Source organism: Monodon monoceros, unplaced genomic scaffold (assembly GCF_005190385.1).
Source record: "Monodon monoceros isolate NGI ecotype Baffin Bay Population unplaced genomic scaffold, NGI_Narwhal_1 Super_Scaffold_19, whole genome shotgun sequence".
Taxonomy (NCBI): Eukaryota; Metazoa; Chordata; class Mammalia; order Artiodactyla; family Monodontidae; genus Monodon; species Monodon monoceros.
In genome coordinates, this window is record NW_021703775.1 from 80,275,878 (window position 1) to 80,297,017 (window position 21,140).

At 35.1% G+C, this 21,140-nt stretch overlaps 1 protein-coding gene across 2 annotated transcripts in view; it reads left to right on the plus strand.

Moving 5' to 3' along the window:
* The window catches only part of ROCK2 (Rho associated coiled-coil containing protein kinase 2), a 134,530-nt gene that overhangs the window by 30,363 nt on the left and 83,027 nt on the right, over positions 1-21,140 (plus strand). For both annotated transcript variants that reach the window (XM_029231489.1, XM_029231488.1), the window contains exon 2: positions 20,537-20,618. In XM_029231489.1, coding sequence (XP_029087322.1) covers positions 20,537-20,618 — 82 coding nt within the window. The remainder of the gene's footprint in view (positions 1-20,536; positions 20,619-21,140) is intronic.

Consider the following 21,140-nt stretch of genomic DNA (forward strand, 5'->3'; position numbering starts at 1 on the left):
CCTTAATTACCTTAGATCTTATTTGCAATGAGACAGGATATAAATAAAGTTATTTTACTTATATTTGCATTTCCAATTTATAGCAGTTGTACATGGCATATAGTTTACTCATTAATTTTTGATGAATTGAATTTAGATAATTGGATTATCCATTTTCATACGTTTTGCCTGTGGATGGGAATATGCATGAAATTTTAATAAAAGAATAATTCAGTTTTTAGGACATATTCCTTGCATTGAAGGACTATAGTCTCATTTGTAATAAACTTTTTTCCCCTGTTGTAGCTCTTGGGGATAGTTTTCGGATACGCCATTTAACGAGATGAATGTTTTTTCAAGGACATCCATATTTAAGCATCTTATTTGCCTGGCTTTATCACATGCCGCAATATGGTTTAGCTATTTGAAGAACGTCTTCAGTGGCAAACATGAATCATGGGTGCTGAGACACTGGCCAAATTTAATTATGATATGGCTTTTGTAACTTTTAAAAGTTGATTTCAACAGTGTTCTAATACATGGCAGCATGAAAAACAAATTTAATAATTGTATAGTTAATATTTTGTTTTCTAAACTTACTGAATTTGATGTCCTGTAAAATGTGGAGGATATGAGACCTTATTTATGGAATATAGCATGTTATATGTTGAAGATTATATTGGTGCCAGCAAATGTAGTCCTAAACCATTCATATGATATTTTAAATGTACTTAACAGTCCTGTGTTTCATTGTATAATAGTGACTAAAAAGCCGGATATGCGAAGTCTGAATCAGTTCCTTTATAGAACATGTAGACAAAGCATATAGGTCAGTCAAAATTAAAATTGGTTAAAAAAAGAGTAGCAAATCAAAACACATTGTGGTAATGTTTTTAATTGCTATGTTAGACTATGAGGAGAGCATTATTGTTACTCTGAAATGCATATTATTGACTGAATAGTTTTTTCTTATCCATTTAAAAATATGTTTTATTCATTGAGCAATATACTCTTTTCACATTTAAATCTACTTCATTTTTTTTTGCAGGGGGAGAAAAATTAATGTTTTATTTCTGTTTACAATGGTATAATTTGTTGAATTGCTATAAGTTATAAATAGCTTATGAGAAAAGAGAAAAAGTGTCCCTTATATCGAGACAATAAAACATTAAAGAACTAGCAAAGTTTTAAACAAAAAGGTCATAAAAATTTTATAATCATCCTCATCAGTTTATTCTGTCCTATTCATTCTTCTTAATAGCTCTGTAGTATTCCATTGGATGTGTTATAAATTACTTATCCATTACCCCTACTAAAGGGCTTTTAAGTCATTTTAATTACTTACATCTAAGTATCAAATGATATTCTTAAAATGCATGTTTATATATTTATGCAGGCTCTAGGAAAAGGCTAGAATTTATTTTTTGTTATTTCCCACAATTCAATTAGTGTTACACATTTTTACAATAAGAACAAAGTATAAGTTTATGATTATAATGAAAAGCTTTCCTTAAAAAGTTGGTTAAATATTTGAGGGAAAAAATGAGGTTATTTTCTCTCGTTATAACGTGCACCAAAATAAATTCCAAATAGACGGGTTGGGGATGAAGGTAAAATATAAAATCATAAACAGCATGAAGCTATATGAAATGCCTATCTGATCTAAGTATAACTGATATGAAAGCAGTCATGAAGACAAAATTGTAGTTTTTATTTGCTGAAAGTGAACACAACTAAAAGAGAAAGTTAAAAGATAACAAACTGGGAAAAACCATATGCCCCAGGAGGTAGATAATGCAATAATATTCTTAATATAAAGAGCTTGTGTAAATTCACCATACAGCCTCAGATATCAATAGAAAAATGTTTTAAAGGTTTTAAGCAATTCACTAAAGGGCATAGTTGTATCTAATCTGTCTATTGAATTCTTAATTTCATCTGTTTTTTTTGTTTGTTTTTTTTTTTTTTTTTTTTTTTGCGCGGGCCTCTCCCTGCTGTGGCCTCTCCCATTGCGGGGCACAGGCTCCGGACGCGCAGGCTCAGCGGCCATGGCTCACGGGCACAGGCGCTCCACGGCATGTGGGATCCTCCTGGACCGGGGCACGAACCCGTGTCCCCTGCATCGGCAGGCGGACTCGCAACCACTGTGCCACCAGGGAAGCCCTCATCTGTTTTTAAGTTTTAGAACTTTCATTTGATTATTTAATAAAATTTCAGGTTCTCTGCTGAAATTCTCCATCTTATTATCATGAACATATTAGTAGTGGTGATTTTGAAGTTTGTGTTAAATTTCTGGATCTTTTGTGGGTCTGATTTTAAGAAAAATTTTTTCTAGGTTTTAATGATAGTTTTATGTCTGGTATGATTCCTAATGCTTGACTGACTGCTGGACATTGTATATGATCATCTGCTTAGATGATTTAGGCTCACCACCTTGTGCCTCCTTCCCTCCTTTCCAATTTTAGTCTTAGTGGTAGGATTGGCTTGCAGCATTAAGTCGGTAGTTGGTGGAGGTAGAAATCTCCCTGTTACATTGTCCATGAATTGCGTGTTTCTTTCTCTTTTTTATTTTATTTTTTAAAATTAATTAATTAATTTATTTATGGCTGTGTTGGGTCTTCGTTTCTGTGCAAGGGCTTTCTCTAGTTGTGGCAAGCGGGGGCCACTCTTCTTTGCACGCACAGGCTCAGTAATTGTGGCTCACAGGCCCAGTTGCTCCGTGGCATGTGGAATCTTCCCAGACCAGGGCTCAAAGCTGTGTCCCCTGCATTGGCAGGCAGATTCTCAACCACTGTGCCACCAGGGAAGCCCACGTGTTTCTTTTTTAAGAGTCTCAGTTCAGTATACCAGATATTGGAATTTTAGGGGGTTGATATGTAGCAGTTATTCTTAGGCTGACTTCAGAGCCAGTTGAGAGAGGAGTAAATTAGGGAACTAAATGTATTATTGGTAAAATCTAGGATATAGGTTCATATTTGGGACAGATTAGATTCATTGTCCTGAATAGATTTGGACTCTTCCAACAGATAGATCTCTCTCACAGAGGCAGAGTCTTCCTTGCTGTGTTTATCACAAAAATGACGATAGATGAGAATTAGTGTGTATCATTTATATGGGTCAAGATTCTAGTAAATTAAGTAATTTAGTGTAACTTAAAATAATTGTCAATAGCAGTTGTGCTCACTGTGTCTCTTATATACAACCCATGTTTCTTGCATCATATATTTTTATAAATTTGGCTATAAAGCATGGATTTATAGTAAGTTGTAATGTTGAACATGCTGAAATATAAAACATTGTTTTGTGTTCTCAAGAATAATTACAAAATGGAATATTTTATGGTATTCATGCTCTCAGTGTGATGACCTTTATATAAATCTGGTTATTTGCCTTTTATATTGAGAACTTATCTAGGATTCAGAGACTTTTGAGCCCTCAGAATTCTGTCAGTGTTACATATACTACAATAATGTTGGCAGTTATGAAGTCTGAAGTCTGAACCATATGAGTAAGTACAGGAATCTCCCACTTACAATTTGCTTGACTTTTGATCCTAACTCCAACTTTAACCTTAAAAAAAATTTTTTTTTTTATTTTAAGTAAGACTTTACAGTAATGGCCAGACTCATATTTAGGATTTCCTGAGGGTTGCAGTCAGTGGTAACACAGGTAACGCAAATATAGTTACACTACAATAAAAAATTCCCCAGATTTTGGGATCAGATTACCATAATGTGGACTAAGTTAGAAGGAGAAGTAAAACATGGCAATACTTGTTACAGGGAAATTTACCAGGAAAAGAAAGTATCTTTAGGCCATCTTAGTTTGACTTTTATTGTACTTAATTAGTTCAGCCCATTCATAAAACCCCTCAAAAAATGTTGACACAGCTTTTATATTAAATGATTGGTTTCACACTTAGGAATGTTAAACTACCTTTTTGTGTTTTATGTTCTTTTATGTTTTGTTGTTACTACTTTTTGGCAGTTGTTGAGGGGAGTGATTGAAATAAGGTTTCTGGGAATAGAACCCTAATTTGTAATACTATTTCTATTTGAAATTAGAATTGGATTTATACATTTGGATTTCATTTACTGTTTGTAAGATGGTTGGGGGTCATGTGTGTAGCTAATTAATGATTATCAAACCATGTTTATTAATACATATATATGTACATGCACACATACATACAGTTTTGTGTGTATGTGTTTCATTTTTAGAAGTATTGGGTTAGATTCAGATATGTTTGTATTAAGATATTATTGCCTGTCATTTTGGTGACAATTATTCAAGAAAGGAAGATCAGCTGTATTACCTAGTGCCATAGGAGAAAATAGCATTTATAAAGTGAGATGCTACTGATTTGACCACTTTAAATTATATGTAGAAACTGTTAGATCATTTTGCAGATTTTTGGACTTATACTTTTTTCTTAAATACAAACAATTCAGTATATTTTATTATACTGTAAACTACTTGAGATCATTGTGGTTAGCTTAATTATAGTCTTGGTATCAATAGTTTTTGAAGGAAATAAGGCAATAAAATATCAGAGACCTCTACTTACTTACATCTTGTGGTTCACACCATTGACTTAATATGAATATGAGTTTACCATCATTCTTTTTCCCAAGAGAAAACTTGATTTCTCTATGTATCTGTATTTTTCAATCAAGTCTGATACAGCTAACTCTTGTCTGTCAGCATTTGGATTGTTTATACTGTATGTTGTACATGCTGTTGGTAGATATTTTCTTGCTGTATTAGCTGACTGCAATACTACAGCTTTGTTTCTGATGGAAATAAGTTTGCTCACTAAGCTCTTTAGAGCAGGGACGTTATCTCATTCATCTGTGCTATAGACATATTTGGCAAAATGATATCCCAGAACTATCAAATTTAACAGTAGAGTTCTTTTTACCTGTTTTAGTATTCCTTTGCTATGATTGTGAAAGGGAACTTATTTTGTAATTGTATCTTAAGTCCTTTGTGTTCCAAGGACTTTGTGTACTTTCAGTCATTTACTAAATATTTATTTGCAACTACCACGTGCCAAGTCCTGGTTTAGGCCTGGATTAGGCCCTGGGAACGTAACAGTGTACAAAATAGACAGAAATTCCCTGCCATCAGTTTAGATTTTAATGGGCAGCCAGATAATAATAAATAGTTAAGATAATTGTATGTAAGATAGTGATTTATGGTAAAGAGAAAAGAGTAGAACAAGGAGGAAGATATGACTATATAGGGTGTTGATAGTTTAGAAGGTGCCTTTTAAGTAAAAACCTGGTGGAAGTAGGAGAGCTGGGCATGCAGAAACGTGGATGTGAGCATTCCAGACAGAAGGAAATAGCAGATCCAAAGGCCATGAGTCAGGAACATGCCTTGGTGTGGTTTTTAAAAAAAACACTTTTAATTTGGTAACAATTTCAAACTACAGCAAAGTTAAAAAACACTTCTGTGTACACTTTGCTAGAGACCTCATTCAAATTTTGTTAATTGCGCAAATAATGTCCTTGAGACAAAAAGGATCTGATCCAGGACCATGAATTGCATCCAGCTCTCTTTAATCTCCTTCAATTTGGAACAGTTCCTCAGTCTCTCTTGATTTTCATTTGTTCACATACTGAAGATTACAAGCCACTCATTTTGTAGACTATCTCGCAATTTGGGTGGTCTAATGTTTCCTGATGACTAGACTCAAGATATGTATTTCTGGCTGCAGTTTCACAGAAGTTATGTTGTTTTCTTCTTAATGAATCCTTTTTGGTGGCATGCAGTTTATCCTATTAGGTAGTGTTAACTTTAGATCACTTGATTAAAGATGATGTCTGTCAAGTTTCTAGCGCCCCCCACCCAACCCCATAATTAATAAGTATTTTGGGGGGAGATACTTTGAGACTATGTAAATCATGTTTCTATTCCCACTTCAATCCACTAGTTTTAGCATCCATTGATGTTTTTCACCTAAATTAATTTTTACCATGGTGGTTGCCAAAGGGTGATATTCTGATTCAAGTATTCCTTTGACTTTTATTAGTTGGCATTTTACTGTAAGAAAGAGAATTAATTAATATCTTTTTAACTTAAAAAAAATTTTTTTTTGGCTGTACCACACAGCATGTGGGATCTTAGTTCCCTGACCAGAGATCGAACCCGTACCCCCTGCTGTGGAAGTGCAAAGTCCCAACCACTGGATGGCCAGGGAATTCCCTTTACTTTTTTAAAAAACTTGTATCTTGAAGTAATTATAAATTCACAGGAAGTTGCAAAAATAGTCCAGAATGGTCCTGTGTACCCTTCACCTAATTTCCTCCAATGTTTATATCTTACATAACTGTAGTACATTAACAAAATGAGGATATTGACATTGATACAATACACATGTATAGTTCTATGCAGTTTTATCATCTGTGCACCTCCTTACTTTTGGCACAAGGTCATCTTAAAATTTTCCTGTTCTAGTTCTGGAATCAGCTATTTCTCCAAGGAGCCCTAATTTTTTTTTAGTGGAGAAGAGTATTTCAAAACCATGGTCTGGGTGGCAGGTAAGCTCATGGCTGTTGAACTGTCCCTGCGCTCAGACCCTTGCAGCGGACAGGCCAAGGAAACATGGGGGTGTCTCTGTGTACACCCATATAGATATCTACATATATTTTTTATATGCTTTTATATATTGGAAATCACAAATTTACACCAATACCTCCAATTCTAGCCCAACACCCTGTATTCTTTCTAGCTCTTTTTCCCCCCCACATTTGTACCTGTTCTCCCAAAATTAAGAGCTGGTTCCTATTATCATATAGTTACTAATTTGCTCAGTTCTTTCGTATGCAGCCAGCTCACCACCCCACAGAACTGTGGTGTTGTTCAGATGTACCGTCTTGTGAAGGCCCTGGCAGCTGCCGAACTACCTTTCTACTCTGTTCCACTTATTCCTTGTGTAGGGCCCCTGTTGTGATTTTAAAAACCTTTATAAGGGGCTTCCCTGGTGGCGCAGTGGTTGAGAATACGCCTGACAATGCAGGGGACACGGGTTCGTGCCCCGGTCCGGGAAGATCCCACATGCCGCGGAGCGGCTATAGGCCCGTGAGCCATGGCCACTGAGCCTGCGCGTCCGGAGCCTGTGCTCCGCAACGGGAAAGGCGGCAACAGTGAGACGCCCGCGTACTGCCGAAAAAACAAAAAACAAAAAAACCTTTAGAAGGCCAGTGTGGCTGGAGTAGAATGAGTGAGAATGAAACTAATAGGGGATGAGGCTTGAGAGTTAACCAATTAAGTGGGTGAAGTATGATCGTGAAGAGCCTCATAGGTCATAGAGAATCTGCGCTTTACTCCCAATGAAATGGAAGGCACTGGAGGTTTTGAGTAGAGGAGTGATGGGATCGTCTCTGTGTTCCTTGAAAATAATCTGAAGGAGAAAGGAAGGGCAAAGCTGGAAGCAGGGAGACCTGGTAAGTAGGCTTTTGCAATAATTCATAGGGTGGTGTCTTGAACTAGTGTGATGGTAGTAGGGGTCGTGAAAACTGGTGGAATTCTGAATTCATTTTGAAGGCAATGCTGGCAGGATTTGTAGGTGTTTGGACTTAGGCTCTTGAAAGAAAGAAGTCAAGCGTAAAATGTGGATTGAGAAATGATAATTAGATTCAAAATGTGGAGGTCATTGATAAGCTTGAGAAAAACTTTTTAGATAGGGTGGTGGTGGTGGTGGTGGTGGTGGTTGGGGGGGATTGATTGGAGTGAGTTTTAAAGAGAATAGGAAGAGAAAGGATGGGGGTGATGGCATAGATTTCTCTTTCAGGGAATTTCTCTATAAAGGCAAAGGGAGAAATAGAATGATAACTGTATGGGAAATAGAGTCAAGAGATTTTGTTTTCTTAAGAGAGGAAGAAATAACAATATGCCAGTGGCAGTAATCAAATAGAGAATAAAAGATGAAGAGATGATAGGTTGGCTGTGGTGGGGGCAGAGGGGAGTAGTTACGTGTTGTCTGTTAGTAGGCAGGAGGGGATGGGAGATGTAGTGTATAGGTGAGGGGTCGGCTGTAACTACGAATATAATGTAATTAATATATAATATAATGGCAGAAAAGAAAGAATATATGGGTATAAATGCGGGAATATGAACAGATTTGGTGATGAGAGCTTGTGTAAATTCTCAGTGATGTAAGAAGCCAAGACCTTAGCTGAGAATGAGGTTGGGAGAGGAGATTTTTGAGGTTTGAGAAGAGAGGAGAAAGTGTGAAATCATGCAGGAGAGTGGGAGAGAGAATGGACCAGGGAGATAGTCTAGGATTGTCAGTCAGCAGAGGGCCACTTGAGCATGGTTGTGTGTTTTTTAAGTCACACTTAGTTCTGGAGGCGCAAGCAAGTACTGAGTAGAGAGAATTGCATTTAACCGGTGATGTAGTTCTTCCAGGAGAGTATGATTAAGAGGAGCACGAGGGTAAGCACAGGGCAATGATTATGATGATTGACTGGAATACGAATTATGTAAAGAGTAAACGTAAGAGTTGAGAGGATGAAGGACAGTGGAAAATGATAGGATCTGGATTGAAGGTCCCTTTTGAGTCAAAAGATTGTTGAAGTATTAGAGTGAGCTAGAAAGATAGGAGGTGGTGGTCAATGAGTAGGATGTTTAAAATTGAGATTATGAGGTGTTACAATTATTGGTAATGATAAGGTTAAGGAGACCACACAAGCGGATTGTCCAGAGTATTAGGATATCTAGGAGTATAATGACATCACCAAGAATTATGACAGGATTAGTGTTAGAGAGTGTGTCAGTTAGCAAGGAACTAAAATCTTCAGAGACTGAGGGTTAGTGACGGTGGGTGGCGGGTGCATAAGAAGGGGCGTGGTGGGTGGCTGATGATGTGTTTCAAAGCTCACAGTTTGCAGAAAGAGGAAGCGTGATCTAAGGTTGACCACTAGAAGCAAAGAGAACATTAACCCCACCTGCAAGATCTACCATTTGAGAGGGTTGTAATGTAAGGTAGGTAGTGTCATCAAGGGAAAAAGTAAGGAAATCTGTTTCCGCTTGAGCAGGAAGGTGAAAGGAATGGTCATAAAGAGTTCAAGATAATAATTGAATTGCATATCTATGTGAATAATGCTAACATAAATACCTACTTTCTTGCTTTACTAAGTTTAACTTATTCAATCTTAGATAATTGTATCACCGGTGTTTGAGGGCAGACTCTTATCTGTGTAAGGTTTCATGACAGAACCATTAGAGGAATCAAATTGAATGTGAAGAATTCTGTACTTAAGGAATTTACAGCTAATAGATGTGATAAGCACTGTGTAGGAATAACTGTTGTAAGTAGAAAGTGACATGTTCATTGAAGAACATGTAATATGTCAAAGTTCAAAAGATGGGAAATATTTATCCTGGCATATCAAGGAAGGTTTCATGGAAATAAACTGCATTTGAGCTGGTCTTGAAGCAGAGATAAGATCTGGCAAGTAGAGATGATCATGAAGAACATTTTCTTATGCTTAGCACTCAGTCATGGTACATGGTTGCCCCTTGACAAATGATTAGTAAGTGTTGAATGTTCTGTGGTGAAAGACTGATATAAGCAAAGTTTTATGAGGGTAGAAAGATCAGTGTGAAAGGTTAAAGTTTTGTTGGTCTAGGCAGTGCTCTCAAATAGAGATATAATGTGAGTCAAATATAAAATTAAAAATTTTCTGGTAGTCATATTTTAAAAAATAGAAAGGTGGGCTTCCCTGGTGGCGAAGTGGTTGAGAGTCCACCTGCCGATGCAGGGGACACGGGTTCGAGCCCCGGTCTGGGAAGGTCCTACATGCTGCGGAGCGGCTGGGCCCGTGAGCCATGGCCGCTGAGCCTGCGCATCCAGAGCCTGTGCTCCGCAACAGGAGAGGCCACAACAGTGAGAGACCCGCGTACCGCCAAAAAAAAAAAATAGGTGAAATTAATTTTAATAATGTATTTAACCCAGTATAACCCAAATATTATTTTAACATGTAAAAAATATTTAAAAATATTAATTAGATATTTTACATTCTTATTTTGGTACTAAGTCTTTGAAATCCAGTGTGTATTTTATAGTTACAGCATATCTCAATTTGGGCTATCGCATTTCAAGTGCTCAATGGCCACCCTGTAGCCAGTGGCTTCTGTATTGGACAGTACAGATCTAGAACAAATATGAGTGAAGAATAGTAGAACAATGGGAAGTAAGATTGCAGAAGGTTGGTGGGGCCAGATGGCACAGAATTTTGAATGCTAGGTAAGGGTTTCCTTTTCTAAGCATTTGTAAGCTGTCGAATAATTTTAAGGAGGGCATGAAAGGTACAGATTTAAATTTCAAGAAGATTGACTACTTAGTAGTAGGCTGGAGATGGGCTGGAGCAGTGGGTGATTAAAGTCAAGGAAACAAGTTAGTAGGTAATAAATAATCAGAATCTGAGCAAAGCATAATGGGGATTGGAGTGGAGAAGGAAGCACCTGTGAGACCTTAGAGGAAGTATCAGCGGTACAGAGGGAATGACTTGGTGTAAAGGACAAAGAAAAGGATTTCTGAATCTGACTTACATAAAATGGCACTGCTTATTAGATATAGAGTAGGTAAGATTTGAATGAGAAAATATGAATTGTTTTGGTTATGTTGATGCCAGGGTGCTGGCTGAATATTTATTTACCCAACAGTCTTGGGGCATATATTCGCTACTTTAAATATGAAAAATAAAAATGTTTACCTTTAAGGATAATAAAAAATTCATTACGTTTAAGGAGTTTGTGATCTTCAAACTATTACTCTTATATTACATCAGTAAAAGAGTTTTGAAATACCTTCAAATAGACATGTCTTATTTATAATTTGTGTACATCTATTAAAATACTGTGTATGTTATAAAATACACATAAAACAGGAGTTCAAAAGTATAAGCTAAATCTATAAACATATTTTTTAGATATTTATGACACCAGAAAAGCTTTTCTCATTAAATTAAATATGCTTAATTGCTTTTAAAAGTTTTGGCTTCATGTTGTACAGTGAATTGAAGATCAGGTTTGAAGTTCAGTTTATTTTGCTACTGCGTTTTAAGGACTATCAGGATTTTTTTTTTTAATTTCACAAAGATACATGGATACAAGTGGAAGAAGCACAGTATATCAGTGGCTGCAGTTATTAATCACAATACTCATTTTTCAGCTCTGTCCACTAGCTATACAACTTTTTTGTGTGGTGGTTGAAATTCGGTTAGTAAATTGCTGTTTTCTCTGATGACTACAGTTCTTGAAAGCAAATCAGAAATAATTTATTTTTATATTTTAACATATGGCTGAACATCTTTAACTGGGTCAGAAAATTATGTTTTCAAATTTTAAAAACATGGATGTGAAAGTTAAAAAACAATTTTGATAGGCCAAGCATCTTATTGTCTGCAAAATTCACATATGGATGGAAACATTTCCAGACACACCCTTTTTCAAAAATATTCCTTCCATAGCAAGAATTTCTTCTAAAAAGGAAGTTTTTCTTTTGTCATTTGTTGTTAACACATTACCTTTACTGAGACAAAATCTGTTAATTTTTTCCCCCAAATGTCTGCCAGCATACTATTAGTAAATACTCGTTATCATAGGCAAGATCAGATTTGGAACACTTGCCTTTTTATAGAATAGAAGAAAAATGATAATTCATCTCTAAGTTCAATAGCTTTTTAAAGTTCATTGTGACAAGATAGCTAGAAAACTTTTATGTGAAATTAAAATTTTTTATGGTCGTTCTTCATCTCACTACAAAGAATTGAAAAATTCTGTCACACTTTAACAATCTTATTTTTATAAATTTTACAGTGTTGATGACATATTATAGCACTTTGTGCTCTTACGGATTTAATTTCTTAGTTGTAAAAGCTGTTCAGTGAATGAATTGCATGTTATATACAATATGTAATGTAGTTCTAGAGGCAGTTTTGTATTTCAGCTAAAGTATCAGCTCTCTCAGTGGTTACTGTTACAGAGGTTTTTCCTTCAAATTTAGTTTTATTAAAGAAGTAATTTACTATTGAGAATACAGTATATTTTCTTCATTACAACAGTATCCAACCATATTTTAACTGATCAGGTTAGAAGAAGTGTGTACTTTCTTCCAATTGTGTAGTAAACCTCTTTTATGGAGTAATTTATTTTGTTGCTTATTACATCAACTTTTTCAAATTTTTTTGTGTGTGCGTTCCAAAGATACTTGGTCTCAAGAAAATGTATTTTAGTTTTTTACCATATTGTTTTTCATACATTTCAGCCATTAGAAAAATCCAGTGTTTCCCAATGATGTCTGAATTAAAAACAAAAAAATACAAAAAAGAAACCTTTTTTTGATGTTAAAGAAACTAACAAGTTTTATTTTTTTATTTTAATAAAAAATAAAAATAATTTAAAAAAAGAAACAAAACTAAAACACAAGGCTTTCAAACATTTATCATTAAGCTCAATGAATATTTGTAAAATTCTGGGTAGCACACAGGCATTAAATATTATGCAAATAATTATAGAGATATTTTTCATGTTCCTGTTGTTTAGGTTTTAAATTGTGATGGCTTCAGTCATTAACATGAAATATGAATTTCTGAAAAGCTTTGTGTTCTGCAAAAATCATGCACCATAAATAACACGGCTTATGAGAATAATAGAGTAGGAACAGACTGTGCAAAACCTATACAAATTTTAACCATAACACTAACAAAAACAATAATTCAAATAAAAATAGCAACAAAGTTAAATCTCTGTAGACATTTGTACCCAGCATCACAGACATTTGAATATCTGTAGCCTTAAACCCTGAGGCTTGAGGTTTTTTTCTTTGAGATTTAGGCCTATGAAGGCCTTTATTTCTATAGCCTTCTTTATCAGGTTTTTGTTTGTTTTTAACAAAGGAAAAATATCTTCTCAGCTTTTTCAACTGCACTTGTAACCTTACTAGATAGCTTAATGTCATGAACAGTGTAGGGGTTTTTGAAGCTACTATTTGTACTTTAGTAAGGCATTTCTGCGTGATTTTTGGCTTTTTTCTTAATGTCATCCTGTATTGCTAAGGCTTTCTCTTTAACTTGAGAAAGTTTGCCCATCATTTAAAAACATTAACAAGCTGGAAAAAATCACATATTTTACTTAATATTCGAATTATTCCCTTACTTTCCAGTTACATGTGGGATAATTTGTTACAGAAATTCAGATTATAGCAGTACATCATTAATGATTTTGGATGTAATTCCATATTTCAAATAGGCTTTAGGTAATTTTTAATTTTGGGGGGCGGTGATGTGATTAGCTTGCCATTGTTTTTAGCCTCATAGTTTGGGCAATAAGAGCTTATATAAGGAGTAGGTTAAGAGTTAACATTGCCCTTTTGTTTGTTTGTACTAATTGCATTTTGGTATTATCTTAAATCTGTGATTATATACATTACATTCACTTTAAAAATAGCTTTATTGAGGTGTAATTGACATAAAATAAATTGTACATAATGAAATTGTACAGTTTGGTAAGCCTTGGCATATGTCTGCACCCCAAAATGGAATGCTTTTCAATCTGCTTGGTAATCTTTCTACTAGTAAATTTTTAAAAATCTGGGTACATGTAAGCTGTAGTATGTCACAATTCAATGAAAGGTAACAAGAGTGAGATGTTGCTGAAAACCTCTATGTTAAACTTAAAATCTTTTAAGCTTAAATGTGTAAAATTGTAATATTTTCTTCTTGCACCTCAGTGGATCATCTTATACATTCGCATTGAGTACATTTACCCAACTTGGGAGATTTCTGAGGTCCGTTGGATATTTGTTGGATACTTGGAAATATGGTACTGAGTAATAGGGTAGAAGTAGATAGAGCTATCAGCCATAGAAGATGGTTCTCAGAATAAAGTTCACGTATGTGTTTGTTTCGCTAACTACTCCCTTGGAGTGTAGGAGAAATTATGGCTATTTGTGAGTTCCAGTTAAGGATGATTTTATGTTCAGTGTTTTTAAGTAATTTTCTTTTAAACCAGTGATACTAACGTGTCTCTAAATTGATTGACAAGAAATTGTTCCTACTTGAAGTACTGTTGTTGCCAGAAATTGATCAATAAGCAGAGGAATTTTGTATGAAATGATAGTTGGTAATCGGCGTTTAGAAACTTTAGATTTGCCTAAACTATTAGTTTTCAAATTGTTTTAGCAATGAGACCTTTTCTCTGCCAAATAAAAATTTATAGACTACTACCAAAATGTAAAACAGACCAAAATATAGTGCATTAGATTCCCTTACCAAGTCTTGCTCACTTCTTTTATTTGTAGGGAAGTGCACATACAGTGGACAAAAGAGAGATGGGACAGATATTGAATCTAAAAGGTTTTAAAAGTTTTTCTAATTTTTAGAAGTGTTACTAAAAAAAAATAATTCCCTCAGATGTGTAGAAGAAATACTGCTTCCTGGGTAAGGAGGAGGTACACCTTGCTTCTGTAGTTCTACTGAGAAGAATATTTTGCTTTTTCATTAAAAGTAGGTGGGCCAGGGACTTCCCTTGTAGTGCAGTAGTTAAGAATCTGCCTGCCAGTGCAGGGAACACAGGTTCGAGCCCTGGTCCGGGAAGATCCCACATGCCGCGGAGCAGCTAAGCGCATGTGCCACAACTACTGAGCCTGCGCTCTAGAGCCCGCGAGCCACAACTACTGAGCTCGTGTGCCACAACTACTGAAGCTTGTGCGCCTAGAACCCATGCTCCGCCACAAGAGAAGCCCCTGCAAAGAGAAGCCCGCGCACCGCAACGAAGAGTAGCCCCCGCTCGGCGCAACTAGAGAAAACCCGCACGCAGCAACGAAGACCCAACGCCGCCATAAATAGATAGATAGATAGATAGGTGGACCATTGAGTCTGTACAGCTACATAAGTAGTCAGAGGGAGAAAAGAGCATGTGCTTTAAAAACAACCACCAACAACTATTTTTGTTTTGCTGAAATGTTCTTCACTGTTCCTAGTGGTAGTTGTATGGGTAGCAGAAAGAGCTACTTCTGATTACAAGTTTTGCTTTTGTTATGTACCAAAATGGCTCTGTCCCAAAACACTTTTCCATTTCCTAATACATTCCTTTTCCAGTGGGGGTTTTTATGAGAATTAAATGAGAAAGTGATTCTACTCTCTCTGGCACAAAGTAGGGGCTTAATGAATGTTGATTTCCTAGTGTGATTTGTGGGTATATATTTTTGCCCTTTAATTTTCCTGTGAACTTGGTTTGTAAAGTACTTCGTTGTGCCTTAAGAAGTTCATTGTTTAGATTTGATTAATATTTGCCTGGAAAACTGAGGATATTATGTTTGTGAGTATAATGGATATGATACTGAAATATTTTCAGTGATTGTTTTTATGTGGGATATAAAATGAAAGAGTTAAATCTCTGTAGTTTTAAAACATATTAGTGAGAACTGTAGTGACATACCAAATAATAGTGACATGTCTCATAATAGGGAAGGACAGTTTTGTGTTTGGAATTCTTTTAATTCCATCTCAGATTCACTCAGCAGTGCACTCTCCTTTACAATTGCCGGATTGGTTTTAAAAATTACAAGAAACCTATTTTTCTTTACTTGGAAGATGGGATACAGAATATAAGGTTGTATGACTCCGCATGACCCCTTCCCTCCCAGCTTCACACACAAATAAGGATTTAAAAGTGTTTGGAGGATAAGTCTCTGTAATAGCAAACCTTCATTGAAACTTAGCAAACTTGGGGAATTTTTAACTAATTTTTGTCTCATACTTCCTCTCTGATGAAGTAGACAGTATATTAGATAAGATATGTGAAAATGCCTGAGAATAGTGATGGCATACAGGTTTTTAAATGTTTTACTGTTTATTTGCCCCGTGATGTTTTTATCTTGTCAGTTAATTGATTGTTGTCCAGTACATCCAAAACAGTTTTAGTGATGTATAACACACACACACACACACACACACACACACACACACACACACAGAGAGAGAAAAGTATATATACTATATGTATTGATATATAGCATGAAAGGCTTAAGATCAGTGGGGACTGTATTCTTTGTTCAGAGGTTCCCCTTCCCCACAATTCAGAGTTCAGGTTTTAAGCAAGTTTTTGTTATAATAGTCCCTTAACTGTTCTAAATATGAATATTACTCTCTTACACACCTATTACTTCATTAATGTACCACCTATATTATTTTGTAGAGAGCTTTAAGAGCTGATTTTACTATAGCTATAGGTAAAGATTCATAAAAGCAAACCAGAAAACAGTTCTTACGCTTTGTTAAATTAGCTACTCAAGCTTATGGTGAAGTTAACTTATATCACACAAAATATGTGCAAGACACTTTCACCCATTACTCTTTAATTTCTTATTTTCCTAGATAACTTTTTTTTTCCTTCAAATATTCTTTTTTGATAGGGGACAGGATAAATTTAGTTTGTCATTAATTTGGTTGACAGATCTTAAACTAACGTACTTACAAAACTATATTATAAAATAAGCATTAAGTATTTTATTTAACTGATATTGATAAATGATAGCAGATTAGTTAATATTACTTAGATATTTCTAGGTGAAATAGAAAGTTTACTATAAAAAATAATATGGCATATACATAAGATTCAGAAGGTTTTCTGCATGCATAGAGGGTGGCTTTAAAATCTATGTTTTATACGCTAGCAATGGATTTGTTTGGCCCCACTGTTTTTACTTTTGTGTTTGTATTTGGAGTTGTAATAACAGAAGGCGAAAATGTAAATATTACAAATTCATTTACATGACACTTCCTGGTCACTTATCTGTACAGCAGATACACAGAAATATGTTCCCTATTTTGTTGTCTTAACTTTAAAATGTGGATATTGTTCAGTATTCTGTTAGAGGAATAACTTTATTAACTTTAATTTCAGTAATAAAGTATAAATGTATCATAAAATTCTGATTCTGTCACTTATAAAATATATTGGCTGGGGCAGGTTTTTTAACCTCTCTAAACTTCAGTTTCTGTGCCTACTAAATGTGAGTATAATAATAGTACCTAGTTTATACATTGTTGTGAGGATTAAAATGTTGATTGCTTGAGCTGTGCTCAGCACATGGTACAAAGTAGTCAAGAAAAGTTCCTATTATTAATAATAAATACTGTATTGACCTGTGTAATTTAGTTATAGTTTTTGGTAGATAGACCGTAAGGTATCACATAACTTATGGTCAAGTTGAATGCTTGGTATTATTTAGGGTCTATGAATGTGAACTCACAGTAACATCTTTTTTTTTTTAATTTGGCTGCGCAGTGTGGCTTGCGGGATCTCAGTTCCCCGACCAGGGATTGAACCTGCACCCTCATCAGTGAAAGTGCGGAGTCCTAACCACTGGACTGCCAGGGAATTCCCAGTAACATCTTAAAGGAGGTTTTTGTTTTGTTTTTTAAACATGCAGCAATTATAGAAAAACAAGTGCTAAGAAAGTGGTGCACGGTGGTTTGGAAACAACAAATTTATGATCTAAATAGCTTTTATAGAAGCCACTGATGACCTCAAAGTGTCTAATGTCTCAGTCTTGATTTACTTGATTTACCAGTCATATTGATTTTGTGGATCACTCTCTCCCTCTTTGCTACATGCTTCACCTGGCTTCCAAGATACCACAGCAGTCTCGATTTTCTCCCTCCTTTACTGCTTGCTTCTCAGTCTCCTGTACTCCACGGTCTCTTAATAAGTGGTGTATCCCAGGACTCAGTCCTTGGTCCTTTTTTATTTGTCTACACTCACTCCTTTAGTGATCTTATCCAGTTTTATGGCTTTAAATACCACCCATATACTCACAACTCATAACGTTATGAAACTTTCAGCTAAAAGATAATTTGCTGCATTTAACAATTGAAATTCCTAGAAGGATGTCTCCATCATTTTGCTTATCACTTTAGACATTCCAGGTTGGTGAAGTCTTTCCAACCTCCTTCCTTTTTTTTCTTTTTCTTTTTTTTCCTTGGTGGGTGCATTTTATTTGGAGATTTAAGAACAGTTAGATATTTAGAAGCAGTTTATAGTGAGAGTAAAATCAAGTCCAATACTTCATTCCTTCTTGGCAACTAAAGTATAAAAGGCTGTGTGTTCAGGAAAAGTTAGGAAAATAGGCCATTCTGTACATACTTTTTTCCACCATGACGATCGTAATGGGAAAAATTGGATGTTGGCTTGTACCTGTTTATTCAGAAAGAGAGTAGGATAAATCACTTTTCTCTCTACTGTCCTCTGATGCTAACTTTTTACGTACAGACAACCCAGGTCAGTTCCAGTATTACAGCTGATTCACATATTTTAAGCCAGTGATACTAGAGATGCGGGAGATCTGGTAACTGGGCAGGTTCTGGGGGCTTAGCTTAAGATTTACTTGAAAGCTGTGTCTGCTCTACCTCTTTATGCAGTTTCATATGAAACTTGGGCAATAAGATTTTTTTTTTTAGTGTCTTTTTTAGGAGCTGGGATTTTCACTCCAGCTACCGTTTTAAACCCCAGTAATCAGTCTGGTTTTCGCCCATTACCACATTTAGGTTCTTTTAATTCTCAATTATTGGTCTTATTGCTTTCTGCCCTGAAATCCAGTAGATCTTTGTGACTTTAGCTCCTACTTTAGCTCCTACATTGCTTAGCATTTTTCTTTCTCGTTCTTGAATATTTTGTGGTGGTGGTGTTTTTTTCCTTTCAGTGGGGCTATGACTTTTAAATGTTCTCCTGTCATCTCTGTGCATTTGAAAGTAGGGAAAGGGACAAATAGTGTTAATTTTCTTCATTGCTTTGAAGTTTTAGTTGTAGGCTTTTCTTTAATATAAGTTTTATTCTTTTAAAAGTTTCTTTATCTTAGCTTTATTATCACTTTCTATGAAAAGAATCACAGTTGAAATCACAAGACACTGAAAAAAAATATCTTAACCTCCTAAGGTTTATATGAAACTGCTTAACGAGGATGGTCATAGACATAGGCTTTCATTCAAGTCTTGAGGTAATCCAGCAACTGTAACTCAGTATCAATTTTGTGTACTGAAAATACTAGTATCTTTTAAAAATTCAGAATTTGTTTCTTAAAAATTGGTACTAAATAGAATAAGTTACAAATGTAAAAATTTATAAACATAGAACCTCAAGTATAAATGTAAATATATAAATATGTATTACCCCTACATTATCTTCTGATGTAAATTATTAGCAAATTAAGGTATTAGTATTATTCAAAAATAAATATTACCAAAAAAACTTAATGCACAAATGAAATAGTATGTGATCTTTAAGAAATAGTTTAAAAAAAACAAAATAGTATTATTGTTGAGTTGAGCAACTGTTCAAGTGTTCCAACTGCTGAAAAAGCTCTCTGACGCTACACTAGTGGGGTATATTATGGGAAAATATTTATAAACTTTCCAGATTTTTTCCTGTTTATTTAATCTTTGTGTAACTCTATTTCTCTGTGATAACTTTCAGTTCTTCTAGAATTAGTAAATTAAAAACTCAAGTTACCTTTCTAAGTTTTGCATGTAATTTTCCCCACATTTTCTCCCTACCCAGATCCTCAAAAGTTCTCTTTATTACTGTTTTGTTTTCTGTAATCCTCCAGCTTCCTTCTTTCCCCTTCCAAGCTTCCACTGGTGGTTGAGATGAGGGAGATGAGTTAAGTATATTGAACCTCTAAGATTTAGGTAGTATTTTGCTACATCATTTTCTAATAGCAAGACTTGGGCATGCCAAAGTCACTTAATCTCTCTGAACTTTAGTTTGTTTATTTTTTAAATGAGAATATGTCCTTCTGCCCTCCTCATGTACTTGGGGATGAAACAATATATGCACTAGTGTTTTAAAAATACTGTTTTCTTCACAAGCATATCCATTAAGTAATGAGACTTGATTTGTTTCTTACTAGTTTTTTTCACTCCCACCAAGTTATATGTATGTACTTTTTCATATTTTGATTATAAATTTAATGCATGCTTGTTGTAGAAAGTCTGGAAAATACAGAAAACTTACAGAAGAAAATAGAAACCTGAACAGTGCATCATCCTGTTTTCATGTTTTTAGGGGAAATTTAGTTTTGAGCCTGAATTTCCTGAGGGTAAGGATAGTTAGTGTCTCACTTATGTTTAGATTTTCTATTCTTTGTATACACTAGGCACAAAATTAATGCTTGTTGAATGAATGGGAACTAGTCTGGGTGTATTTCTTAAAGTCAAAAGCTTGGTAAAATTTTACTGGACATTGGAAGAGAGAAAAGACATCTGACTAGCAAAAATAATAGTGGATGCATATTCTAAAATGACGTTTTTCTCTTGGCTAAAAGTACAATGGAAAACGTGATAGGGTCAACCCTAATATTCTCTGGCAGAAGTTAGGAAACTATTTAAAACTATTGGATATGGTGCCACTGGGGGCAGTTTCATATCAAAGTGGATTAACATTTACTCAGTGAGAACAAAACAATAAAATTTAAAGGCTTTTTATCTTGAATGTTTGAAAATTGTAACAACTTTCTTTTTTCTCTTTTTATTTTTTTGTTAAACAGGATGGCTTAAATTCCTTGGTCCTTGATTTGGATTTCCCTGCTTTGAGGAAAAACAAAAATATAGATAATTTCTTAAATAGATGTAAGTATGTGTAAATTTCATATTTGATCATATGACTCTACTTTTTTTTTTTTTTTTTGCGGTACGCGGGCCTCTCACTGTTGTGGCCTCTCCTGCTGCGGAGCACAGGCTTCGGACGTGCAGGCCCAGCAGCCGTGGCTCACGGGCCCAGCCACTCCGCGGCATGTGGGATCTTCCCGGACCGGGACACGAACCCGTGTCCCCTGCAGCGGCAGGCGGACTCTCAACCACTGCACCACCAGGGAAGCCCTGACTCTACTTTTGATAAGAGATTTATGTTTAATTAATATTATTACAGTCCACAAACTTTTAATTTATTAAATTTTTTGTTTGCCATTTGATTTATTTAAATACTAATATTCTTTATTTCAAAGCAGAATTGCCAAATCAAAGTATGTAAAGTAGGTAAAGTTCAAGATTTTGATTAAATTAAGATTGCTTAGAATTTCAGGACAGGTCATTTATGGCAGTTCCAAGAGAAGTTTTCAATTAATGTTAACAACTCTAAGACTTAGCTTTACA